The sequence below is a fragment of the Orbicella franksi genome, chromosome 6 (genome assembly GCF_964199315.1).
Source record: "Orbicella franksi chromosome 6, jaOrbFran1.1, whole genome shotgun sequence".
NCBI lineage: Eukaryota > Metazoa > Cnidaria > Anthozoa > Scleractinia > Merulinidae > Orbicella > Orbicella franksi.
In genome coordinates this window covers 1034277-1062176 of record NC_138150.1, presented here as the reverse complement: position 1 = coordinate 1062176, position 27900 = coordinate 1034277, and the positions used below count along the sequence as shown (strand labels likewise).

The 27900-nt window shown below is 39.4% G+C and overlaps 1 protein-coding gene across 1 annotated transcript; it reads right to left on the bottom strand.

Annotated features, from left to right (window-relative positions):
* Window positions 1-1293: 1293 nt before the first annotated feature.
* On the bottom strand, window positions 1294-27900 carry LOC145491559 (cytoskeleton-associated protein 5-like). The gene is made up of 45 exons (XM_081470799.1): window positions 26198-27900; window positions 25903-26102; window positions 24464-24587; window positions 24066-24145; window positions 23827-23917; window positions 23196-23276; window positions 21418-21568; window positions 20848-20948; window positions 20208-20321; window positions 19610-19804; window positions 19339-19503; window positions 18380-18508; window positions 17559-17759; window positions 17339-17449; window positions 16666-16776; window positions 16309-16401; window positions 15951-16067; window positions 15744-15815; window positions 15473-15564; window positions 15268-15325; window positions 14807-14932; window positions 14380-14540; window positions 14077-14152; window positions 13903-14001; window positions 13709-13822; window positions 13064-13192; window positions 12761-12955; window positions 11534-11758; window positions 11071-11169; window positions 10802-10951; window positions 9901-10119; window positions 9664-9799; window positions 9243-9439; window positions 8783-8970; window positions 8084-8257; window positions 7163-7657; window positions 6421-6517; window positions 6077-6265; window positions 5503-5673; window positions 5099-5188; window positions 4574-4721; window positions 4217-4288; window positions 3786-3868; window positions 3596-3700; window positions 1294-2661 (listed from the first exon to the last, which is right to left on the bottom strand). Exons 1-45 carry the CDS (start codon window positions 26252-26254, stop codon window positions 2548-2550), a joined length of 6195 nt encoding a protein of 2064 aa, XP_081326925.1. The 5' UTR covers window positions 26255-27900; the 3' UTR covers window positions 1294-2547.

The following is a 27900-nucleotide window of genomic DNA, read 5'->3' as shown; positions in this document are numbered from 1 at the left end:
GCTGTGATCGAGTGTCAAAAAAGATCTAGAACGCCTGAGGCTATGTGCACTCAGGTTAAAAGTGCAATTTATCTGATCTGTCAAAGTGCTATTGTTCATCACTGTAAATGAGATGAAACAGAGGGGTGTGTAAACACCATGGAATCTGATTGCTATGATAACATTCTCGAATCGTGTGTTGTGATGGTAACGTATACGTAAAAACTGAAGGGCAGAATGCCCGGGAGAACTCCCTTATATGGGCCAAATAGGTGTGTGAGGCCCGGTCCCATTTTCAGCCAATAGAGGGTATCAGTTTTACCCATTCTGGTCTCAAATAAGGTATGGTTTTTGCACTCTAGTCTTGAATTGGATATGTTTTCTTCGGAAGAAGCTACTTTTTTCATCATTATTGCCTTTTAAGACCATCAACATTGCAACAAAAGCCCTTCACAATGCCTTTAATTTAACTGATCGGTCTGAACTGTAGGGAACTAATTATAAGGCAGGTCTGAAAACAGGGTATTTTTGGTCAGGTCATAGGTCATAAACAGGGTAAGGGTTTTGGGAAGCGGGCCGCACACCCCAACCCAATTTTTCTGGGAGTCCACCCCCTGACTGGGGCATGTATGGCCTGTATGGGTGACTAACCATGGTTTTCTGCTTTCAACCTACAATCCTGGTCAAAAGTCTTCGCACTTTTGCCGACATATGGTCTTCCTGTCGGCCTCCCCCTCCCCACCCCAAATACAATGCTGATATTGATTCATCCAAAGTAGACCCAGTATTCCGACATTATTTTGGGGAAGGCGGGTTGAGCAAATTTTAACAATGACTTCCCACTTCAAAATAATGCGTTACCAGTTGTCATTTTGTCAAGTGTCCCGAGGACTTTTGGCCAGGATTGTAGCCCAGTTCCCGGACTCTCCCTTTCACTGGCCCGCTCTATATCCCAGGGTTGAGCTCAGAAGGAATTCAGGGACTGGACTACGACTAGCCGGGACTGGAACAGGCATTTTTATTTTTTTTTGTAATCTGATAATCATTCAGCACGCGCACATCCACCACATATCACTCACCTGCCGAGTGGTACTCAAACCTTGAAATAGGTTCCAACCCAGGGGAGCTGGTAAAGCGCAATGTTCCTGTTAACAGCCGGCAGAACCAAGTGCGTCTGAAACAGGCTACGAAGAAGGGGCAGTGATTGGCAGTGATTCACCCAATTACCATATCTTCCGCGTAAAAATGTACAGCATGTTCTCGTTTTGTGCCCAGGATGAAACAATAGGTAACTCCCTCGCATCTAGTCACCGCTGACCGAAAAAGCGCGGGGCCCTGCGACGAATTTAGGATCAACTTCGATGACATTTGTCTTGACCGAGCAAAATGGCGCTTTTTTCGGAATTGCAATTGCGCGAGGTCGTATTCTTAGCCAGAATGGCTGCCTATTATAAATCATTTTGCGAGTATTAAAATAAGCCCTACTAACCTCGTTTTTGAGTTGATGATTTAAGAGTGTTTTTCAAGTTAAATCTCGCAAACGAGTTTAGTGAGGCTAATTCAAATGCATACAAAAGAATTTTAAACTCGTAACCATTTATGAATGGGGTTCATACAACATGTATATTCTCTTCCTCTCTGTGGACCGCAAAATAAATTCGGCGGCTAGAAAAACATCAGCAACCCTCAAACTGTTTTTTTTGTTTAATTTCAATATGTACAAGCAAGCTATTATACTGTACACTAGATTTTTTTACAAACAATAACCACACTTTTATCTAATATGAACAATTATAACTAACCGAGTCAAAAATATAAAGCTCTTCATTTTTGAGCAACACCAACACCCGTGACCACGCGTGACATCAAAAGCGTCACACAATCTTGTAATCAATAAATTGACAGGAAGTAGTACCATTTGCGGATATTTTCCTGACCCCGGTTGTTCGAAGGCACCGGATAAATCGCTATCCAGTGGATCAGTGTTTACAAACCAAACCACGCTATCCACTGGATAGTGATTTATCGGTGGATAGGGTTATCTACCTTTCGAATAACCCGGAGCCGTCACTATTACAGGCTGGGTAACAACAGAAATGGCTGCACTGATCAGGATAAGATACTAGCGATATAAGCAAATGGTACTATGATTTCCCAGTCATTCCGTTTAAAAGCGAAAAACTGTAACACCTCAAAAAGATTCTTTTTTTTTAGCAAAATCCTTCGTAGCAATTGTCAGATTTCGTTGCAAACACAAGACTGAGTCCATTGTGAATTCTATCATTATCTTCGTCTTGCTTGACTCAGTGATGGGAAACGCAACAAAATCATATGAAAAATTGATCAAGAACTTCATTGCTTGAGTCCAACGCTCTTCGCAACAGAAGCCCATATTCTGCACATAGTAAGTGCCTCTTTGGGGTTAAGGAATCTACATTCCAATTTTTTGCCACTTTTCGTTCCAGTCGCTGCTTTTGTCTTTCCCTTTACATCTTTTGTTTTGACGTACTTCTTCACGCTAGTTTTTGTTTTGCCAGTTGCTCGTGAAGAACATCATGAAATAGTTTGTCAGTTTCTTGAATTGTTCTTAATGCGTTCAAGTCTTTTCTTGATGTCCAATATACTGTCTGGATCCGCAGATATCGAATCACCGGTATCCGTCGACTGTGAAATGACTGCGGGCTGAAAAAAAGGAAAGACGAACATGAAGCTTCCATCAACTTACAAACGAATACCATGAAGGAAAATGATACAAGATATATATATATATAAAAACATGCCCTTAACTAAACATACACAAGCAATAGTGTGTTCATTGTCACGCAAAAAAAATAATAAAATCAAAAACCATTCAATGGATAAAGTCAAGAAATTGTGATATTACAGACGATAAGTAAAGAAGACAGTTCTCCAAGTTTAAGGTGTGTGCGTTGTCCCAAAGTTGAGAAATTCGTCGAAATGTTCCGCGCAAAATTATAGAGTCTTGTATGGAGCCGCCATTTTGGATGACCTCCTTAGTCCTCCAATATGGCGGCCGGAAAATGGTGTAAACATCTAGAACTTACTTTGGCTATCAAGTCGACTGATTATCTGAACCGAACCAAAAAAACATCAACACAAGCACTTATCCTAATAATTTAACTCCTAAAATGGCTAAAAATCACGAGATAAGTGTATATTTTTCGACAAACGCAATATTAGCTTTATATCAGGCAGCGCCATAATTCCGAAATTCAAAATGCGCTGGTTCCCAAACGAAGTTGTAAACAGATATAAATTTAGCATTTCTTATGCCTGATGAGAATAAAACCTTTAGTGGCTCTTTAGTTTTGGATTTGAGAATTTGATGACGTCACGTGAACTTACTCTATATTCTTCTGATTCGACCCAAAAAACTCTACAATGATGACGCAGAACTACAACGATCCGTGCCCTTCCCTGATTGGATGCCATTTGCGCGCGAAAATTCAACCGAGGATCAACCAATCAGAGACACCACACTGATCTCTATGGACCTACTATGTGATCAAAATGGAATTTTCTGAGTCGATTCTCTAACTTCTCTCCTGGGCACGGAAATGATCTGTTATGCTAGTAAAAGCACATTGGTACTTACGATATTTGTGTAGGAAGGCCGTTTGTCTGCCTCTGAGAGCCTCTGATCGTCTAACGAAGGATCTCCTCCATACTCGGGAACGCGCTGGTCTGCCTTTTCCGTTTTCTAAATTGTAAATATTCAATAGAGGAAAGTAAAATATGCATAAATTTTGCGGAATACTGCGTATTGTAAAGAGATGTGCACGAACCTTTGATTCAGTGTTGGCGCCGTTATCAAGGCCAGCTCTCATTCTAAGCACCTTTAGTCGGTCTCTGTACGAGTCGGCATCGTCTGTGAATAACAAAGGAAAAATCGCTTAGCAGGATTTCGAAAATCTCCAAAAGAAAAACGCATAACTATTGATTTGATTTGGTAAAACAGTATTCGAAAAATGTCAGGAGCCTACTGAGAAGTGAATGTGACTAACGATGTCGAAGAAACAAAATGCGAAAACGAAAGACGTGTACCCTGCTAGCAGAGTCACTTTGATCCAGGCGACTCTGTTAGCAGGTAAAAGACGCGAAATTCGCAATTTCCATTCAGGTTAGGGTTTCCTTTGAAATTCAATTGCGAACTACTCTCTCACTCATCTTATGGATATTGTTTTGCAGGTAATATTCTTGAATCAATTTTATTTACCAGTGTTTTCCGCCGCTGTGGAATTCGCAGAGCTGACTGCTGCAGTCGATATCCCCGAGGAAGAACCGTTTCCTGCAAAACAAATAAATAAATAAATAAATAAATAATAATAAAAATAAATACTAATAATAATAATAATAACAAAGATAACAATAATAATAAATAATAATAATAATAATAATAATGATAAATGAGACAGAATTACTCAGTTGTTATTACTAGGGGAACTTTTAGACTTAGTCATCGCCAAAAATGTCTTGACTTGAGGGCAGCTCCCTAAATTTCACCTCTGTACAATCCATTTAATTGCTCCATGCAACGGACCAGTTAGTCTATAAATCCCTTAAAACACAGTACCTGTTACTTTTCTTCCTTTTCTCTCCATCTCGATATTTTTTAATCCTCTCTCGATGTAACTCTGGAAAAACTCGGAAGTTCGTTTGAGAAATGGATCAATGTCAGCCTCGGGATATTTTTGTTTGAAGTCATAAAGCTCAGCTAAGCCCTGAAACGAGAGAGAAAAAAACGAACAACCTTATTTAATTTCAACAACGAGCAAAAGCTTCTCGTGAACTAAATCTGAATGAAGCAAAAAGCAAGTGACCTTGATCAAGATCTTAGTATCGATATCAAGTCGACATGTCTCCTTAAGGCGATCTGGTCCATTCCTAAACACTACCTAAATGGTGCTCAGTTAGTTTTATTACTAAAAAATAGCCTGATTCTGTACTTGTAATGAATTGGTTCTATCACTCGTTCGTTCGTTTGTTCGTTCGTTTGTTCGTTCTTTCGTTCGTTTGTTCTTTCGTCCGTCCGTCCGTTCGTTTTCAAAAACTATCGTCAGTGTGGTTAACAATGTTCACAATACTCTTCACTCCTCACCTCTCTGGTGTTTTCTTTTGAGCCTATCTTAGCGAATATCTCCGCTAGCTTCTCATTGATCTTCTCTTTGTTTTGGAACTTGTTTCCGCCCTGTAACAGAATACAGTGAAAGAATTAAGTCCTTTCATTTCACATGATTCATTCCCTCGAAAAAACTCACAAGGCCTGTTTTGACTTTTCAAAGGGTTCTCGCGGTGGAGATATAATATGCCAAACTTAACTGATAATTCCTTCTAATATCACTGAGTTACATTAAGGTTGCCAGCATCAGTCAATTTAAGATGAAAACTTGAAAAGTTCAGGCCGTCTGTCTAAAATTCGGTTTGCCATATATTACAACTATTATGAAAACCAACAAAGCTTTACGTATTTTCGTTACATTTGTTCTTGTCAATGCTACTTACATCAACCCCCACCAAGAGGTCTGGTACCGAGGCCCTACGTGGCGTCGTTGAGTCACTTCCGTTCACGTGATTCTCGGTGCCTCGGCGACCATTGCTCTTCAGAATTTTCTTCAAGTACGCGGCAACTTCGCTACTATCTGGATCATCTATCAACCCCAGACAATCTAAGATCTGCGATAAACAAAAACAGGGTCACATGACAGGCGTTACCAAAATCTCCCCTCTACCCCTCCACGCACAAACAAGACCCAAACCAAAGAAATCCCTCAATTCTCAGCCGCAGAAATCCTTAATCTTCTGCGTTCGAGAACATCTGACGGGCTTAAAGAACGGTACTCAAATCAACCTGCTGAAAGTTCTACAACTGTTCTTTACCTTTCAGCCCTCAAGCAGCATAAAATATAGCAATTCTCTTTACTGAATACTATAGATTTCATTTAATATTAATTCTGAGAATTCAGTGTTAGATCAACAAATTCACCTAGCTGATGATTTTCATTATTCTCATTACCCGCCTGATTGACAATGTATTGGTATTGTGAGGAGAAATCATATCTCGATCGTTTTTACTGACCTCTTGTTTCTTGAGTTTCCCTAGCGTGTACAGCACAGTCTTGATAGTTCTGAGCGGTGTATCATCAGCGCGGTTTTTCCACATCTGATCCGGGTGAGTCAACAGGAATGTGTGAATATCCAAAAGAATCTGATCCACTTTCACATCTGAGATGTTTTTAGGTAAACTGCGAACAACTTTCCAAAGACACTGGCGGAACAAAAAAAAGCTGTCATGAAGCATTATGTAGATGGTGTGAAATGAAAATCATATTAAGTTTAGTCAAATTCTTTAGAAATAGGCGGCATTTTGTGAGTCTAGATGTCACTTGTGGAGCCAAACAGAGGGACGCAGAAGAAGTTTACCTTCATAACGAGGTCAAGAAACTTGGGCGAGCTGAGCGACGTGCCGGTGGTCTCTTGAAGAAGCTTGAGACAGTCTTGTAGGAGTTTGATCAAGGAGCTGAAACAGCAACACAGTTTACAGTATTACAAGCCATGTCAACGTACAGCAACAATATTCAATAGTCAAAAGAAGCCAGTTTGCCCTCGTCCACACCTGCGCCCGCCTCAATCACTTTATCTTCCTAAAATTTAACAACACCTGGAGAACTGAACCTCCATCACAAAGGCGTGTCGTCATCTGAGAAACCCCAACTAAGATGATTTGCGTTTGTAGAAAAGTACAAATAACAAGAATTAGCAGGACGTGAGGATGACTAACGATGTAATGTTAAAAAAAAAGGAAAAAACAACACGAATTGGAAAGACCGCTTTTCACCACAACTCCGAACACCGAGAAGAGAGTTGAAAAATCCGAGGCACAGCGGAGTATTTTTGACGAACCTCGAGGTGTTTGGAAATGTGGTTAAAGAAGTCTGGAGTGTTTGATATATCTTCTTCGAAGTTAAAACTAAGGAGAAAACGGAGAAATAAAATCGTAAGAATCTATGCTAATTAAGATCGGATATCCAAGCACCGTCACGGTCGTGATTTCCTTTGTTTAAAGTTAATGAATTTAATGCATTTGAGAATGCGAGGATCAATGGATTGTCATTATATATGGTCTTTAGGAACATAAATGAACACAGCACAGCACCTGACTCACCCTAAAACATACGTCTGGTCAGACATCTCGATCACCTTGACCATCAAAATATTAATAGCTCTCAATATCTGTGGCCCATCCTCCAGAGCCGCCAAGCGATCATCCGACAACACCGTTATCAGCACCTGCATCACCTGCTTCAGCGAGCTGCGGGACACGGCGCGAGCGAGCGGAGGGCTGGAGAACACACCCAACATGGTGTCCGTCAGACAATTGATGAGTCTCAACACTGTCGCCTCTGGCTGCTGGCCGGATTCAATGTTAGGGATGTGTGTGGTGAGGATCATGTTCAGTTGAAGGGAGACAGCATTCAGAAACTGGTCGATGTGTTTACTGACTTCCTTGTGGTTTTTATTCCGTACTACTTTTTCAAACTGTACTAAGGCCTGGGTACTAGCCGTGACGTCACCGCTGGCTATCTGAGAGATGACGTAGTTGAAAGCCGCAGTCGGGTTTGTCCGGCTGAACACTCCCATATGAGGAGAGGCGGGGTTTCTGAGAAAACAAAATACAAAAAACATACCAAGGTCATACAAACTCAAAATGACTTCTCATTGATACACCATAACAAATTCAAATAGAAAGTCACAGGAAATAAAGATAAAGCCCAGATCAGCTCAGAAAAAGACATACTTCACTTAAACTTTTAAAAATTAATAGATGAAAGATCGTATATTTGAACTGCAGAGAAAGATTATTAAATCTTTTAATGAAAAATAAGACTCTTTCGTTTTGTGAGCCATTTTTGGGGTCGTCACGAAACGGAAGCGAGACAAAGGTGAGTCAGCAAATTCATGAAAAGTAGTACTAGTAACACGAATTTTGATGCTTTGTTTCCAGATATAACTCAACTTCTCCCAACGAGTTCCATACAAATGTACAGAGGGCAGATGGAAGAATCTGTAAGTTGACATGACTCACTTGGTGTGAGGTTTGTGTACAGGTGCACTGATCAAGTCATCTAAGGCTTCATTAGTCTCCAGTGTTGGTACAGCCACTTCATGATGTACGTCATCTCCTTCAATGCCATCAATATCCAGACTGAACTCCCGCCGGATATTGTCAGACTGTCTTGGTGCGGGTGCTGTCACAGGCCTGTAGACATAACAATATGCTAGAAAATAAAACTACGAAGTCAGGACGCATGTTAGAGTATGAAGGGCCTGTACCTTGAGTGGCAATAAATTGCTGTCTCAGAGCACAAGATGGGCTCTCCAAGCTTCCAGGCGCCTCTGGAGCTCTTAGAAAAGAAAGGAACCCTAAGCAGGTAAAAGGACCTACGTCACGGTTTACGCATCTTGAAAAGTCTAGCCTTCATTTTAGTTTGTCGTTTGTAATCCGTCTTAATCTTCTCCATCCTTAACCATCTTTGTTCCTTTATGGTTTGTTGTTATCTCTTTGGTGTTTCACTATCTTAGTAAACTACTACTTTGAGGCTTCCTTCGGTTTGACGGATATTTTTGTACACGGCCAAAATAACTCAAAATACCGTGACCGGGCTCCTTTACAGAAAAACAACCCCGCGAACTCCGTCCTGCAGTATCTCTGTAGCTTCGACAGAATTAGAAGATTTTAACCGTAAAAAGGTGAGTTATTCCGTGTGATGGTCAATACAGTTACCTTGCCATCTGTGCCTTCCCGGGTCTTTTTTCCTCTCTTTTTTTGCCTCCATTAGCTGAAGAGTCACTCCCTCCGCGAGCACTGACACTGGTCTTTGCTGTATTTTCATTTGCGGGAGCGGTGTTCGGACGATTCTTTGATGATCGTTTTATACGTTCCTCTAAATAAGCAAGGTCCTTGTCAGACAGCTGTAAAGAGAATAAGAGAACTGATTTAATACTTAATTCCAACCGAGCATTCGTCAAATGATGCGGTGGGAATAATCACATTGTGGTCTGTGCAGATTGATTGAGAATCACTGAAAAATATCCTAATTCGACCTCCCAGTACTTGCTTTAAGGTAACTTCTGAACAAACGTTTTTTTTTTGGTAATTGCATGCGCTAGACAAGGCCCTTTCTGTGCCATAAAAAGCTGTATGCAGCCCTGCTTTTATCAGACCGAGGAACCACCTTACTGACCTGTGAACAGTACTTGTAGCACGTTTTCTCTCCAATAAGAAAATAAGCTTCCACCACAGCATTCAATGCCGCATTTCTTACTCCATTATCTCTGTCGCCTATCTGAGCAGCAATGGCCGCCAGAGCCTTGGGAGGGGTGGGTTGGCACACGTTCATCCCGTACACTTGGATCAGAGAACCAAGCTCTTCAAGGCATTCTACAAAAACAAATATAATAAAATAAAACACGAACCATTTAAAGAGATAGCAACTAGAGTATACAGCTTCAAATAATACAAGCTCAAGTAGATATCCAACCTTAAACGCCATAAATTACACTGACTGTTATATTCATTCCATTTATCACTGGGTTTGAAAGAATCCAGAAAATAATGTTTGTATAAGAACTGCAACAAATACAGCACAAACAAAACAAACCTACCCATTCTTGTCTTGGAGTTCTTGGACGTGATACCTTCCATGACATAGTTAAACAGTTTGCTTGCAGGGTAAATCTTTGTCAGCAATTTAAACAGATTGCGAATCATCTTTCTCACAACATCCTTTGGATCGCCAACCTTTTAACGAAAATACTTCCTGTATTAACAGCGAGTTTTAATAGAAAATGTATTGAAAGCACTGTTTGATTCAACCTCACATAATTTTCCATATTGCTCACCTTTTGAACGAGATAAGGAATAAAACTGGAGGCTTCAAACTCTAACATTTGATAATCAGCCTGCGCTAACATGACGAATATAGCGTCCATGAGCTCCAGACATTTGATGAGTATTGTGGTGTTGGTATCAAAGAACCGTAAGGTGACCCACTTGAGGATCAGATCTAATGACTGGATCACTTCTGTTTGGTAAGGTGCGTCTGATGGCGGTACAGCACACTGTGAACAATGTCAACATAACTTAGTCAGTGGTTTGAACCCAGGAGTAGCAGTACAGTGGAACCATGTCTTACGGACATCCCGTTAATTTGGCCACCTCATTGTCACGGTCACCTTATTCTGGCCCCAACAAAAGCTCAGTCAGTCATTTTTGTATTCAAAGAACCCTTTTAATACGGCCAAAATTTTTTTGGCCGTTGGTGACCGGAGTAACGAGGTTCCACTGTAGTTGGTATAGTGTGATTGTCAGGGTGGTTATAGTTCTGAAAAGAACTGATGGTGACTGAAATTTGGACAACCCGAGCGGCAGTATCATCTGCAGAGTCAAGTTAAATGTGGTAGTTAGTAGGGTTAGCCGGGGGTGTTAGAAGTCTGGTCCGTTGAAAGTGATTGGTCAGTTTAAATAGCCATGATAGTATCGGCTAGGACTCGTGTAAAGTTCGTCAACAGTGATTAGTCAGATTGATCATATTTTGCCCTCTTATTTATAAAGTTGAAATTGAATTTATCATCAAATAGTCTGCGAGACTTGTGGTAACCAAGTTTAGAACAATAAACTGTGTAAAACGCAGGCTGTGATTGCTTTAGGACAGTTTACGCGTCGTGGATGTGGGAAAACCTGGGAACGTAACTTTGCCCATGGGATGAATTGATGACGAGTAACGCTGTATCGTTCCAATACCTGCTGCATAGTGCTTATTCCAATAAGATGATACTTGAAGTCAGCGTGAAACAAATTCGTGTGCAATGTCTTTCCAAAGCAAGGCCTCATCTGTTCCTTAAGCTGCTCAACAAACTCTGCTCTGGGAGCAGTGAAATTCCATTTTAACACCTGAAAAAAGGAGGAGAAAAGACTCCGGTCACGAACAGTTTCAATAAAGAGATGCCAAAGGTTTTCCCGCGGAGGACACGAGAGTTAAGCATAGAAACTACAGGATGAATAATTCTGACCTTGAGGTCTTTTTCGTCTTTAAACCGGCCATCTTTACCATTGTGTCTCAAGAGAGGCGGGCCTTCAATTTCCGCATCTGCCGAGGACTTCTTGGATGACTGCAATCACAAAAATAAACTTGTTTGTTGTGATAAGAAGCAAAATTCTTCAAACATATAATACAAGAAATGTATTGAGACCAGTGAGGAGATCTTGTCTATCAGGGTTTCTCATGGGCTTGGAAAATTGTCGCAAAACATCGTGACCCCTTTACAACTTTTACACCCTCAATGAAGGATTCTCAACGTACAGTGTATTTTCTTCAGCCGACGAAGCTTTGGTTCTCTTGCCCGTCGAGATTAATTGGAAGACCCCTTTTTCTCTTTGTTTTCAATGTACAGGGAGATCTGGAAAACTTCATCTCAACCTAATCATACTGAGTGATCGTCCAAGAGTCAAACTTCCCTCGGATACTCTACTTGCCTTCGATTCCGCCGGCTTGCTTCCGGGCTTGGTTTTCTTGTTACCAGCTGATGACGTAGATGAGGCTGATGATGACGCACTTCCGCCGGATGTGGCTGATGAGTCTGCCTGAGTCTTGCTGCTGGCTGGTCTAGCAGCCGCTGGTTTGCCTGGGCCTTTTGTGGGCTCAGGGAGGGATCCTTTTGCCTTCTCTAGAATTGGCATTACACTGGATTTTGAAGCAGGCTGCAAATTATTGGGAAAAAGTCATTTATTTTACCAAGCTCTAAAACATTCTACAATCGTTGGGCAGCTTTTAAAGGAGCTCAGTCACGGTATTTTTAGTTATTTTGGCCACGTACAAAATTAACTTTAAATTGAAGGAAACCTGAAAATAATAGCTTTCTACGACAGAGAAACACCAAAGAGATCATAATAAACCATAAAGGATCAAGGATGGTTGAGGATGGAGAAGATTGACACGGATTACAAACGACGAACTTGAAAAAAGTTAGGCTAGACTTTTCAAGATGCTTCAGTTTTGCAGAACAGTGTTCGAGAAATGACGGAGACCGATTAGGAAGTGAGAATGAATGTAATGAATGGATTACGACATGGACACTCAAACACGAAAATGTGCAACAGGTAGTTATAGTAGGTCAATAATCATCCAAACAGCTGTGAGCAAGTCGCTTGGGGTAAGCAGTCCCTACTAAGACTGTCGTTGGGAATGAAGGAATGAACCTTCCACGACCTGAGCTGGCCTACTTTTTGGAGTTTGTTTGTTGTCAGTTTTGAAGTCATGTCTCAGGCAATTGCATTTTGATTTTACGACCGATCAGATTATCTCATTATCACTAACAATCTTTCTCAAGACCTCGGACGATCACAGTAGACAAACTAAAATGAACCCTTAAGTTCAAACTATTTACTTTTAAACTTGCCCTTACAGTACAATGATAACAGGACGATTTTTAAATTTTTTTTCCAAGATACCGCGCGCACGTGTGTGTGAAAAAACGTCAACAATCATAAGAGTGATTTGAGAGAGAGAGAGAAAAGAAAAAATAAATAAGTTATTTACCGGCTTAGGGTTGGTCCTTAAAGTGCAAAACTGCGACCTCGGGCTTGAAAATGCTGCCCCAGGTCTGCGGCCTCGGGCAGCATTTTCAAGACCTCGGTCACAGTTTTTTACTATACGGACCTCCCAGCCGGCAAATAACATATTATCCAGAAACCTAACCTAACCTTAAGTTTATTGGCCTGTTTACACATGGTGTCCCAGCCAACATGCTGCATCATAAGAGGCACCACAGCTTGAGATTTCTTCCTGACATCAACACTACGATCCTCTAAACAGGAATACAAAGGTGCTACTACAGCAACTAGAGTGGAAGGAAGGTTCTTTTCTACAGGTAACTTCTCCTCTAACCAGCCTAACACCTAAAAAATGCAAACACAAATCAGACAACGGAAACAATTTAAGATCTGCGAAGAACGTCAAGGAGCCGTTCAATAAAAGTGAGGTGGATGTTGGGCAGAATTCATTACCTCTGTTCTTAGATTTGGATTCTCGGTGCTCAGAGCTCCAAAGATGACCTCGCCTTCAATAAATGGCGCTAATCCTATTTCTTTGTGCCAGGCATTCAGAGCGGTGATTCCAGCAGCTCTGACAGTGTTCTAGAACATAAAAATAAAGACCGAAGATATCACTTTCCACAATTTGCGTAATGACGAAACGGTTAACTGCAATTGACAAACACATGAACAGTAGAAACTCTCCACAACAGTCACACTGCGGACAGAGGAAAACGGCCGTTGTAGTGGCCGTTATGGAGAGGCAGGGGCTGTACTGTAGTATGACACTTGTCTTTCCTCGGGGAGGACAACATTTTTATTGTTAAAAAATGCTTATTGTATCATATAAATACGTAACGCAATCAAACTATATCACTACAACAGTAACTAAACAAAAACAGAGACCAAAGACAAACGGTACGGATCAAGTTTTGTGCCCTTTAACAGTGAAAAATGGGGTTTCCTTAGTCGTTGGTTAACTGGCCGTTGTAGAGAGGTTATTTTGGCAGTTCGGGAATCGTTTTAGTGAATGTATGGACCATCCGCCGCGACATAATAAAGTAGCCGTTGCGGATAGGTGGCCGTTAGTGGAGATTTGACTGTATTGTTAACGCTTACCTTAGCATCTGCTAATGTACTGAATATTCCTGCACCTAGAGTCTTCAGGTGCCTGTTAATTTGTGAACCCATAGCAGTTGCTAATGTTGTGCAGATATTCAGTGTTATGGTCACCTAACAAAAACGAAAACACAGTAATTGCCGTTAAGATCTTGTTGCCATCTCGCGACTAAACCACTGCATTCAACACTCACCAGATTTTTGTTGGAGTCGCCCAAACGAGCCTTCAAAGCTGGGGGCAGTTCTCCTAGCTCAGGAGTGATAAACTTTGCAGCAGATAGTATATCTATCAACTAGAGCAGAAGATCACAACATTAGAAATATAATATTTACTGCTGAAATAATACAGAGTTGTTCCAACTTGTTACCTTTTGAAGGGCCTCGCCTCTGACTTTCCAATTCTTGTCTCCAAGCTCTGTAATCAGTGCTGGCTTTATCTGATCACTAAAACAAACGTTTTGCACTTAACAGGATGCATTATGATCTGATGTATTCCTTTGAAACGTTTCTATGCTTTTGTATATGTGTCCAAAAATTTGCGTGAGAAAAAATTTGAACAAACTTCAACCTAAACTTTATACTGCAAAAAGATCTAGTAATCAAGATCTTACTCCTTTTAAATATTCCGTCAAACTAGAGGAAATTGGTGTAAGACGTATTCAATAATTTACCTTATATCATTCCTAGGAACAAGATCGGCTAAATTGACAGTTGGTGCAACAGCTTCCTCTCCTTCCCCCCCACCATCTTCTCCATCCTCCCCTCCCTCTTCATCATCAGCTCCCTTAGGAGACAGGCCTAGCGTGGGCGCTGGAGGTTTCTCATCCTTCATCTGTGAAAGAAAATTATGTGTTATAACAAGCTAGCGTATCTGAATTAGACTAAACCTACAACAAATCGGTTATTTCTGAGTTGCCTTTTACCTCTGTGTCAAAACAACTCTTCATGATAAAATATTCATATGAAAATGTATTCCTCCTACAGGTTCATTGTCGTGCCAATCAAACTCATTTTCACATGAAAGGTTGTGCCAGAGGACTTGTTTTGAAACAGAGGCACAAGGTAACATGGAAATGGCGTATTAATAAACAACTGTACCTTTTCAAACTCTGCGTCAATTTGCTGCAAGAGAGCTGGCTTCTCTTCCTCAAAGAACATCCTAAGACTGGCTCCCACATACATGTGCAGCGTACCAAGCAATGAGATGGCGGCAGTGCGGACAGCCTGACAACATTTTGTACAACAACGTGTGTAAGAATTCATCCTTCTACCAACACACTCACCGATGTTTATACTCTGTTCAAACATCGCTGTGAACAGACTACCATGTTTACTGCATCTCACAAGTATCTACATGACTTATGTTGAATATTGTAAAATTTAGATTCATCTATTAAACCATAAAAAAAATTTAGCCCACAGAAACCAAAACCCTGATATTGGCTGAGTGACAGACAGACTGACGGACAGACAGAAGGATGGACTGACTCACTGACAAAGGCAGGCAGGCAGACAGACAGAAATATATAATTTATCTGGTCTCTCAATAGTTTACTTACTGGGTTTGTATTTGTCAACGCTTCCTTGATGTAGCTGATGTGTGGCTTGAGGTCAATTCTTTAATAAAACAATGAAGGAATAATTAAAACCAATCACAAGTTAGTAGCCACATACATGCAACTAAAAACAATGTCAATAACAATGTAATTGTACATTACTGTGAATGAACGTTTTTGACTATGAATGGTTTATACTTTAACTTACTTGAAACCAAATGCTTTGACTGCGTCAGAGAGCCAGTTAAGAGATTCTGCCAGAACTTTGGGGTTCTTCTGTGAGCCAGCATGTTTTGAAACCTATAATAACACAATAATTGCAAAATTCAGTTTGAAAACTCAAAATAACAAACCATTGAACTAAAATCACTACGTACCAATCATTGATTTCAAGATGTCATTGCTGCATCACCACAAAAATAAATACATGAAGCATTCATAATCATGTAAACTAAAAGTCAGATGAATTACTTGCTCACCTTCAAGCTTATGTAGTTAAGAGATATCACCACAGCAAATGTAGTGAGTGTTTCTTTGCTCACATCCTTCAACTGTGGAATAAAATATATGTCTCGTAAAAATGGGGAAAATTTTCAGCAAACTGACATAGAGCCACTAGAAGAGGTTATTGTGAAAACAGCATACTGCAAACAGTAGAACCAAATTAATGTAGCTTCTTGGGTCACCTTTATATCTCCAATCTTGTCCACCAACCCATCAAGAGCATAAAAAGCACTGCGTTTAGAAAACGTCTTGATGTTCTGTGCTATATACTGACACAGAGCAAACTTCGCCTTCAGAACCTGTAAGTACATGCAAAATAAATGGGAAACATTGTCTGTCACTGGGCATAGCAAATTGATTACAACAAAAACAACAATGACAGTATTTATAGCTCTGCTGTACTCTTCAGCAACAAGGAGTAATTGCTTAGGCTATTCCCTCTAAATGCGATATAAGTCCATCAAAGGTTACTCCCCAGCAATTACAGTGGAATCCTGATTTCAACAAAGTGAATGAAAACATGTTTTAGTTAAAATTTACCTGGAAGTTAGTATCTTTCCAGCCAGGTTTCTTGGCAAGAACTCTGATCAGGACTTGAGATGGAGTAGTTTTTGGATCCATACCCTTCACAAGCTGCCATTAAAACACAACAAAATATACATCAACATACAAGACATGTAACTGAAGTGTGAACACATTATTTTTTTTTAGTAAAATGCTCTTAAATACACTGACACTCAGTCAACCCTTGATTGAAGCAAAACTGTTTCTTCAGTTAACAACATATTGGAATACCACTGGGCACAGTGCTCAATGTGAACATGGCTCCACCCACTCCATATTACGAAGGTTACATTCACTCAGCCATCAAACTTAATAGCAGTATGCAAACATTACCTCAGTAACAGCTTCTATACCAGCTAGTCTCTCCTTCCAGTTGGCATGCACAAGCTGGTTTAATATAGCTTCAGAGATCATCTCTGCCGCTTTTGCGTCGACATCTTCTGGCTGAACAGAATTGGATAACAATGTAGTTTTGAGTGACTAAAAAAATGAATTCGACCTTGTGCATTTAAAACATTAGCCTAAATTGAAATTGATTCGGAAACAGATTGCTTCATAATAAAAATTGTTTCCACTCTATCAATAATTTCTGAATACTTTTAGACAATTTCTTTTGACTGATATTTTATCAGGGGTTTCGTTAACATTTTCAGCAGGAGGGAAACTGGTTTTAACAGCCAAGCAATTTAGTTTTTGAACTTACAGTAACTTCTTTATAAGAAAACCTTCCTTTTGATGTTCAAACCAGGCAACCAAAATCATCCTAACAACCAGACAATTTGCCTGGTGCCTGGCCCTTGATAAAACCTCTGTGTTATACATGGCCAGCAAAAAATACTTTTTTCCATAAATACCCAATCAGAGGCTCGTCCTCAGGGGCCATAATCCATGACTTATTACATGACGCCCTTGACATTAGGGGTGAACTCGACCATTGCTGGTAAAAACTTACTGGCAGCACTGCTATTACGTAAGTAAAAAGACACCCATGGCACATATTTCTTACCGACATCTCTTGTTCAGTTGGTTCCTCACTATCGTAAGTAGTAGCAGATGCCTTCTTCTTTCCTTTCACTGCTTTTCCACCACCACCTGCTGCTGGTTTCTTCTTCGGGGGCTAGAAAAACATATCAGTATTATTAGCCCAAATAAATAGACAGCTCTTTACACATTCTCAATATCTCCCAGTCAAGAGATGCCATCCTCATCCATCTTAATGCACTCACCCCTGAGCTAGAAGAAGCTGAAGCAGGTTTGGCAGAATCAGTTGCTTTACCAGCAGGTTTGGATGATTTCTGAGCCGGCTTCTTGACCGCTGCTGCCTCTTTCTTGCCACCATCCGTACTGGTTGCCCCAGCACTAGCTGGTTTAGTAGCTGCACTGCCAGGAACGGCACTCACTTCCGCCTTCTCAGCACATTCTTTGACCTATAGAACAAAAAAGGTATGTTGGTAGAACAAAATACAACCAGTTGTGAAGTTTATAAATGAAAGATATTGCAATTATCTGTAAGGTAACCCTGAATCATGGGTAAATTCCTCTAACTCTGTATCAAGTTTTTGGTAGTGGCTTCAATAAACAGCCTTTTTACTGTCACATGTAAATCATTGAGTAAGAGGAATACTTACATGTAAGTTAAATATTAAAACAAGATGTTTACAAGCAAAAGCTTGTGACAGAAGTATCTTTCTGTGAGGAAGCTATGCTGTACAATGTAGTTCAGATACCGGGAGAAATGCCAGGTGAAAAGGCTGGGGATGCTCACTATCATCATCACTTAGGAATGTAAATCATCCAGATTTTTTAATGCTGAAACCACGCCCAGATTGGTTTCCCCAGAACTCCCCAGCTTCAGATACCAGTTTTAGCTAATTAAAACAGCTGCTGACTACTTCAACAAAACAATTATTGCTTACAACAGAAAAAAGTTCCACAATATAGCCCAACCAGTAACAAATCCTACTATATAACACCATACATAGCAATGACTGTTTTTAGAGCATGAGGGTAAATAACTATTTTTATAACAACAAAGCATGCCAGTCACCTTGTCCATCTTGATTTTATCAAGTTGTTCAATGTATGGGTTTAAAGGTCTCTCACCCATAACCTTCAGCAATGTACCTAATGCTTCTGCCGTTGCATCTCTTACGGGACCTGAAGTATCATCCATCCTCTACAACATAATAACTCATTTTCAATAGAGAGCTTAGAATTGGACTACGAGTACAAGATTGAGTACGAGTACAATTTTCAATTTTCTAATCAGTGACATTTCCAGAGCTCTAGTTCTTTATGCTGGTTTTAGGTATAAGATGGGTATGTGTTGTGATAATGTGAAGTCTGAAAACCAGAATTGAAAAGTCGTTCTCGTACTCGATCTCGTACTCATACTCAAATCTAAAGTCCCCTAATATTGATTTCTGCCATGCCATTTCATGTTGATACTTTATCTTACAAGTGCAGTCTCAAAAATATTAACTCTTGTAAACTGTTCCTATACATTTCTTTTGAGATAAGTTTTGAAAACTTGGTGTTACACTAGAAGTATTTCCTGTTATAATCAACTATTTGAAAATTTTTGTCTAGTCATTTGTAGACTTGTTAAAGGCATTGATGGTAACATAAATGCATCTAGAGAAATTAGCCTGCGAACATAGACTGACGTGTTTCCGGCTTTTGCTTGTCTTCACCGTGAAACAAGAGCCAAAAAAAATGATGCTCTTGCAGGCTATAAAGAGAAATTAGATTTGGACAACTGTCAGGAGTTTAAAGATCCCAACAGCCCTTACAGATACTCCAGTCACAAGATTGAAAGACGCCTGAACGAGTTCAATGGTGGACCTTATCTTTACTATTCAAAACTGTTGATCAAATCAGTTGGCCAGTTTTAAATTTTACTAGTCACTGGTCTGTCTGTGAATGTGCTATTCTGGCAACCGTTTATATGTATCAATCTACAATTAACATGGTTAAACATTAAGAATTCATTCTATAAGCTCTTACCTTCAGAAGACTGCTACAAACTGGCTTCAGGAAAGTCTTGGGCAGTGCCGCTGGTGTGCTCTTGCTGAAGCAACGAACCAGAAATCGGATAGTTTCCTCCTTGACAGAAGGATTTTTGCTTTCAAGAATTGCTAAAAGATCTTCTTGCATTGCAGACAGGTTTGTCTAATTTGGAAAACAACAACAGTGTAAGTTACAATGCAGGTTGTACAACTATACTACTGAGAGAAAAGCTCAAAATCTGACAATGGAAACTCTTAGACTTTCTTACAGTGAGGAAAACAGCATCAACAGCCTCTCTTAAAGCAGCCACCACATTTGTTTTCTTTTCTTTAAATTTCTCCAAGAGTGGAGTTATTATCATGGAGGAATACTGTGTGAACTTCTTGCGCAGACCTGTCGCTAACTGACCAGTGCACTTGGCTGCTAGAGCCACAACCATAACATTTGCATCCTTGGTAATGATCTGAATAAAAATGACCAGAAAGAAATGAGGAGGGCCTTTATTGCAAGACTTTTACATAAAACAGCTTCAACCACATAGCATGAATATTGATGACCAAGGAGCTATTTCAGACAAAGGTGAAAATAAACAGAACTGATTTTCAAGACTTAACAACTACCACTGGGAGTTGTTGAGTTTTGTTTAAGTTTGTCAAGTTCTTCAAGTTTTTCAAGTTTACATTACAAGGTAGTCCTTTGTCAAGAGCATACATGTCAGTATTTCTGGTTAACTCTCGACACAGTCAAACATTTCAATCCTTGTTCTTGCACTTGGATTTTGTGTCATTTGTATGGCTCTTATGACCTCTTGTACTTTTATTCATATGTGCTTGCAACTCTTATGAAATGCAGGCCTCAGTACATACTTTCTTCAAGGCACCCAGTAGTTCTCCGTACTGTCCTCCTTCCAGTTTAGGATTTGACACAAGTTTTTCAAGTGCTTCTACTGCTTCCTTTCTTATTTGCCATTTCTTGTTCTCCTGTATATTTCAATAACATATAAAGTGAGTAAAATTCCACAGTGACTAAATCTGCATAAAATCCAAAGAATAGAAAGATGACCAAATAGTTCAGTCTACTATTAGTTTTATAATATATTCTCAAATCGGAGACTCTAATTTTCTAACTTCTTTAGAACAAAATAGGATTTTCCTCTTTGATAATAATTATACTCTGTATACTGGCAATGAAATAAGGGAGATTGATATTCACTGGCTGAAAAAGAGTTTAAAAACCAAACTGAAATTTCACTGAAAACTGAAGACTCAAGGAAGCTTTGGTGGTGCTAGGACCGGAAAAGCTAGTTGGACTTGAGCCAGCTTTAGTGTTGTCTTAGAACTTTAGAGCTCTAAGCCCCAGCATTGTCTATAATCACTTTAATTAGTTTCCACGTATTCTGCGATTATTAGTTCTGATAGCTTTCTATTAAAATATAAGTTAGTAACCACAACCTTTATTCAAACATATCTTATCACTGTCGGTGATCAATTATCCACTGGTACTGACCAAATTTTCATAGAAGTCCTTGGGAAGTTTTGAAAGAATCTCAACTGCCTCTATTAGTTCATATGGATCAATAGCTTCCTGGTCAGGGACAGCCACTCCACCTACAAAAAGTAATGCAGGTGACTTCAAAACAATGCTCCAAACCCAGTCAACTTGTAAAATCCAACAAGGATGCATGACCACTAGAACCTGAACCAGGCTTAGCTTTACACTAGGGTGTCTAGGTGTCCCGAGTACACTCACTTTTTCTTTCAATTTTCACATGTTGCTTTACAAGTTCATTTGAGCAGACCCTATAGTACATTTTGGATGCCCACTCTTTTAAATCCTGGCTAAAAGCCTGACCTGAGCTAAGGCACTGAGCCTAGCATGGAGTCAGTTAGAGAGGGTGGGGTAATACCAGGAAGACCAAAAAAAGGATTCCGTAGGACCTGTGATCCCTCAAAGATAAAATACATGCTAAATGTATAGAGGCATGAACATGTTATGTGTAAGAAAGTATGCGAAACAAAATATAAAGGAAACCAACAAGCTTCATTTCAATTATTGTTCGTACAAAAACCACAGAACCTCCATCAGTTGCTGATTCATCATCTCCATCAGTAGCGGCAGGTGCAACAGCTGCATGCTCTGCCATCTTCTGCTGTTGACTTCGGGTGAATCTGGTAGGGGCAGGCGGGGCCGGTGGAAGCTTCCCCCATTCTTCTTCCAGCTCCTTTAACTGTAAAACATTGAGAAAGCTTTACATCAGACAAAAGATGAGAAAAATAACCAGTGATGGGGTGATAGAACACAGTGTACCCTAGCGCTGGTTCCTGCAAACCAAGGAAACTAAGTTCAATTACCATGACACGATAAGATTTCATAAGAAACTAACCCCTGGACTTTGTTAATTCTTTTGTCATATCATTAAGTATTATTAAAAGTTATGGCACATGTATTGAATAAACGCATAAATAGGCAAACGTTTTTTGTATGATTGTGCTAAAACTGACCCAGAACATATAAGAGGGCATACACACGTAAACACAAGCTAATTCTTCACAAAAGAAAAACAAATCAACATTCTCTCTTCAATAACATTAACAACAACTTACAATAACAATGGTCACTCTTAAACAAAATCAATGGTATCAACATTACCGTAGTGTTGAGGGAAAGCCTTTCTACAGGGGTACCTGGTAAATTGTGACATTTTTCAGAAGGCAGAGCATTATGCAACACTGAAATCTGAGTCTTTTTTTCTTTGGCATTGCAAGACAGGTTTTGTGTTCTCTTCACAAAAGCCCTGAAAAGTACATTGCCAATGATGATCTCCATATTACTGGGCTCAAAAACTCATTACATCATATCCAAACAATTTTTCAATCGTTTCCACTTTCTATAGGCAGTCTTTTGGTCAATTCAAAATTTTAAAAATCACAGTTTTCATCTCAATTACACACGCTACTCCCCAAAATAAACCCTAATTTTGTTCACAAAATATTGCATGTAATTAGGCGTTGAACAGCTGAAAATAAAACCTGTGGTTAGGAATATGCCATGTGATGACATAATTTTTCCCTACGGTTATTTAATAATTAATCAAATGGTTTAATAAACATTCAGCTACAAATGATAAAACAACAATTTATTCTATAAGCATGTCCAATGACCTGGAAAGCAATTAAATTTTGTTGGCACATTCTAAGGATTTCCATGGGTAGGTCAAATATAAAACTTAGTAATAATCTGTATGTGTTGGAATTATTACTCAATACTATTATTAAATTTTAAGTATGTAAATTTACTTGTAATAATGATATGCTTGATAACTCATCTGTTATTAAAAATAATGAAAACAATGATTTTAATTAGTTTTTCCCTCCAATCCCCCATGCAAGTTTGCAACAGTTGGAAAATAGTGCATCATTTGTGTCTGATAGAGTGTAATGGGTTGATTTATTTAGTTTAGAAGAGAAAACAACACAATTCTCAAAGGAGGCAAATTTCATTGCTCAGTCAGACACCAGTATGATTTCCATTAGTCTGCTTCGCAGCCTTTGCAGAGCTCGACATTGCTACCGCTGGTGTCACCAATGCGACCAAATCTTTTTCACTGATGACTAACTTTCATGATTTTCACTGAAATACTTTTGCTGGTGACTAAATCTGAAAACTTAGGGGTCAGCTGGCCCCAAGGTTTTTTCTTGACAGTCGAGCCCTGCGTTGTTGGGGTCATCACACAATGCTTCTCCCACTAGTAAGGAGAAGTCTTGTATGACAACCCTAATAACAGCTGTGAAGGAGACTAGGTTGCCATGGCATCGTGAGAAAATTTCCTGTTTGCTAACAATAATAACACATACCTGAACGGGTTTTATATTCTGAAGCTGTGTTTTGATGATGTCTCTGATCCACTTGTATATTTCAATGGCAAGGGCTTTGGCCTGTTAAAATTAATCACAGCCTATGAACGACTCATAGCCAACCAAAAAACAATCAGAACCAGGGTTGCAGCTAAGAAAATAGTCTCCTGGCTAAGATTTTCATTGAGCCGGTCACCATTTTTCGTAAGAGACCTGGACCAAAATTTTCATCTCCAATCTTTTGCAATGCCTTGAATGAGGGGCTACCAAGCTTCACATTTACAAGATGGCAGACGCAGTACACAGAAAGAGAACAAAACAAGATTTTACTTCAATTCCTTTACTCATTATAGTGGTACTGATACTCAAGGTAGTCAGGAGTTCATTCCAAAATTATGATGTTATTAAATTACACTATTAATAGTAGTTTTCAAATTACTGACATGTCACTTACAACATCATAGCAACAATAAAGTCAACAATAAAAAAAACACCCTTCAGCCTTTAACCATACAAGAACCAAGAAAAATAACAGATGTGTCTGCAGGTTTATACTGGCAAATCAAATTCTTCTGACTAGTACATGAAAAATGTATTCAGACCAGCAAGGAGAATTTGTACATCGGCTTACCTCTTCCCTGACATTTTTATCACTGTGATCAAACAGTTTAGGTAGAACTTTGACAATGGGCTTTAAACTAAAGACTTTGCCACCAAATTCACTGTTGAGAAAAGATGTATGTAGTACATCATGTTAGAATATTAAAGGCAAAGCTGTTTGAACTATTATACATGTAGCTATCCTAAGATGACAGCAAGTGGCAATGGTAACCTTCATAACAAGCCAGTCAAATGAAAATCAGTAATCACCTGATGGCTTGACGCAGCACACTAGTACAAGCAGCAACAATTTTAGGCTGTTTGTTCTCCAGTCCTTTTAAGACCTCCTCCTAATATAAACACGGACAACAACAAAAATATTTAAATATTAACCACATATTTCCTAGACTGAAAAGCATTACACATACGTATATCTGAGATTCTACTTCCAAGCCATACCATGTGGTTTTGCCCAGCATATACAAACTGATTCCTAAACAATTAAGCCGGTCACAGGTCAAACATTTTTCCATTTATATGTGAATTTAAATTCCCATAAAAATTAAGTGTTAGTAGTTTAACACCACTGCTAGTCATGTGACCAATAAGAGAAGTAGACATTTGATATCAGAATTGAACTGTGGTAAGTAGGCGTTTTCTTCACTTACCTGAACTACGTCTTGTTTCTCGACTTCAATGTACATCAAAATAATATCAATTCCCTTTTCCTTGGTTTTTGGTCTGGCATTTAAACACTTGGTCACTACTCCAGCTATGAGATCTCCAGCAACTCTGAAATGTTAATCATCTTAAAGCATCAGTATGTTATAGTAGTTAACTAGTATATCACATGCTGCATAGAGAGGAATGTTAGAAGCTGACAGTTCACAGGCAACTGGGGAGTGGTAGTCCATGTGATCTGGTGTGACCTTTGCATAAAGCATTGTTTAAAACTGGCCATTATTTATCACTGAGATTTTGATGACCTAAGCAATACCTTCAGGGTCAAAGATTTTTATTATTCAAAGGAAGTGTGAATCGAAAAAAAGTGTTTACATTCTGGTTATTAAAATGCCAGCAAGCAAAAAGTCTTTCTTTAAAATTTGCTTGGTGGAGAGCCACATTAAATGCATGAGCCACTGACATCTCTGAGTTCAAACCATTTAAATTGCAAATATGCAAGTCATAATAAAAGTTGTTGTTGTTGTTGTTGTTGTTGTTGTTGCTACAATGGAGACTGGCTAAAAACCAGTCATTATTGGTAAAATCAGAAAGAAATTGTCAGTGTATCTTTGCAAGACACAACATCATCACTAGTTGGCTACCTACAAAGCTAGTGTGGCTGAGGATTTGAACTTGGGCTACCAAGAAACAAATCCAGGTAGTGGTCAGAGCAGAACTCAAACGCAACACCACTAGATTGCGATTCTGATGCTCTGACCACTCAGCCATGCGGCCTCCATAATGCTTAGCTGCAAACTGGCCCTTATCTGGGAGACATATTTGAGCTCTAGCAAAGTCTGTATAATATGATTAAGTTTGATCCCTGTACCTCCCACTGCATTGTATTGATGTCCCCTCGTGGGAGTCTTTCAGGGGGCTCCACGAGTGTGGACCAGAAGAGAAAGGAGCAGTTGATTCTGACTATATGTATCCTGGGATTGCCTTGTTGTAAAGAAAGAATCTATCTAACTGCTATAGCAACTAACTACAATAACTAACTGACCTGACTGCTATAACAATCACCGAATTAAAAGTGAAATATTAGCGACCCAATTTTTTATTACTGTATTGTTATTAAATTATATTTTTACATATCATTTACCAAGTGAATTAAAACTGATTGCAATTTTAACATCTGCTGACCCTCTTTACTCTACAGAGCGCGGTTGGAATTACGGCTGAACTGTTTCTTTCACATTTTAAGAAATACAATAATTTTCTAGGTCCGATATGAGCTTAGTTACCGAACCTGAATGAGAGCCCGTTCAAATTAATTAAAGGCATAATAATTTCTGACATAACAGTTCCTATAGACGTACACCGCCTCTGTATGGTATGTTTCTGTCAGGAAATACTGATAACAGGCAAAACAGAGAGCACTAACCTTCCAGAGATAGAAGGCGAAGCACCTTCTAAGAAAGCCAGAATGACTTCGAGACCCTTGTCTTGAGCAACAGCGTTATTGTCGACCACAAACTTCTTGAGCATTCCCAGATACTTATTAAACTCATTGTTGTTTTCGTCGTCTATCTTTTTATAAATTTTTACCAACTCTTCGTACCCACTTAACCTTGCCTTCCATACCTAGATTATAAAAATATAATTTTTGCATGAGCTGAATTTTCTTGTCATTTCCAAAATATTGGAAGTTCAAACCTCTACGGCGCGAAATTATTGACCTTGTGTACGAGGCGATCTTCGAGCGGCAGCTTCGTAATATCGGCATCATCCGCCATGGCTTATCGCATATTTTCCAGACGTCTTAATCTATGTACAAATGCAGCTTGTACTTTCTTGCAAATGTGCTGGAAAATACAATTTTCAACGATTACCTCCGCCGCAATTTTCAACGAACATTTGAAATGGCCGACTCTGGGGGAGCACGTGATCAACGCTCACCAATCAGGTCCTTGCTCCAGAAATGATGACCTCATAAACGTGAGTGTAAGACTCACGAAACGTCTCACATCGTCAGCGTCCAAAATATTACTAGTGACTAGCAAGGAGGGCAATTTTCTCCACTTCCTAAGGAGGAGCCAAGATTTGCAAAATTAGATGAATTCAGGATGGTAGAAAAATGGCAAGCAAAAATAGAAAGAAGCAAAAGAATTGCATGTTGCAGACACGGGCTTCAATGTTCAAAAAAAAAAAGACTTGGTTTGCCTGATTGATTACCTTGGAAAAATTGACTGCTTATATGCAAGATTTGCTTTCCAGAAATGTTTTCCACACAGCTTCTCTACATCTTCTTAATGTATAAATGTTGGGGAGTGGGGGTGGGGGGCAAGTTAAGGAGGTATCCATGGGCTTATCTGAAATTTTAATTCTTTGCAAGAGCCTACCCTGGAAATTTCTGTTACTTGCAAAAGTAAGTCTGATGAACTAGCACTTTCCATTACTGGCCACCTTAATATATAGAAATGCCATAAAACAACATTGGTCAACCTTCCATTGACAGTTTAAACCCACATGATTGCATTAACTTTAAAGATCCAAAAACAGCAGACAGTCCTTTTGACTTCAGATTTTAATACACATTTTTTTTTTCATAAATTATTAACAATAATAACCCATCCCCTCAGTGGCCCATATCTGAAAACCATGTTGTTGTTGGTTTTTGATAGAAGGAAATATTGGTAAATTTATACACATTTTAGCTTTAAAATGTAGCCTAATTGTTATATGGAGAAAACAAATTTAATAAGAAATTGTTATTACATTGCCTCTCATTAATTTAAGCGAAATGTGTCATCTGTTCATATGCTGACGCCTTCATAACATGGCTACTTTAAAATAAGAGTCCTACGCTAAGCCCTGGATAGACGTGATAACCCATGCCCCTTCCCTAAACACAAAGACCAAAGAAGACTGGAATTGAGAGAGTTCCAGAAATCGAACCTAAGTCCTGGAAGGACCAATTAAACACCACCCAACCCCTAAAATTTGGTCAATTGAATCTCTTTTTGAGTGTTCTTATCAACAACGTACCGGTAAAACTGTACGCGTTGAACAAATTTATAACAAAGCATGAATACTACCCTTCAAGCTCTGCGGTCAGAAGCAACATTGCCCCTTATTAGTTGTCATATTGAGTGTAAGGGCTGTCATTAAAAGCTGTTAATGGTAACAGGTGTTACGGTTGAGTGTCCTTGATGAGCCCTTGACATTACAGGTGAACATGCCTGTTGTGGACATAATTCACCCACAAAACAACAAGTTTGTTATAGGTGTAAAGACCAAGGCAACGGGTGACTCGCAAATTAATGACAGCCTTGAGTGAGCAGTCTTTCCTAGATCATCCAGAAGTGTGACCAATGCAAGAAAGGGTGGACTTCAAAAGGTAAAAGCAGAAGTTTAAAAGAAACATTAGACTGTTTGCTGT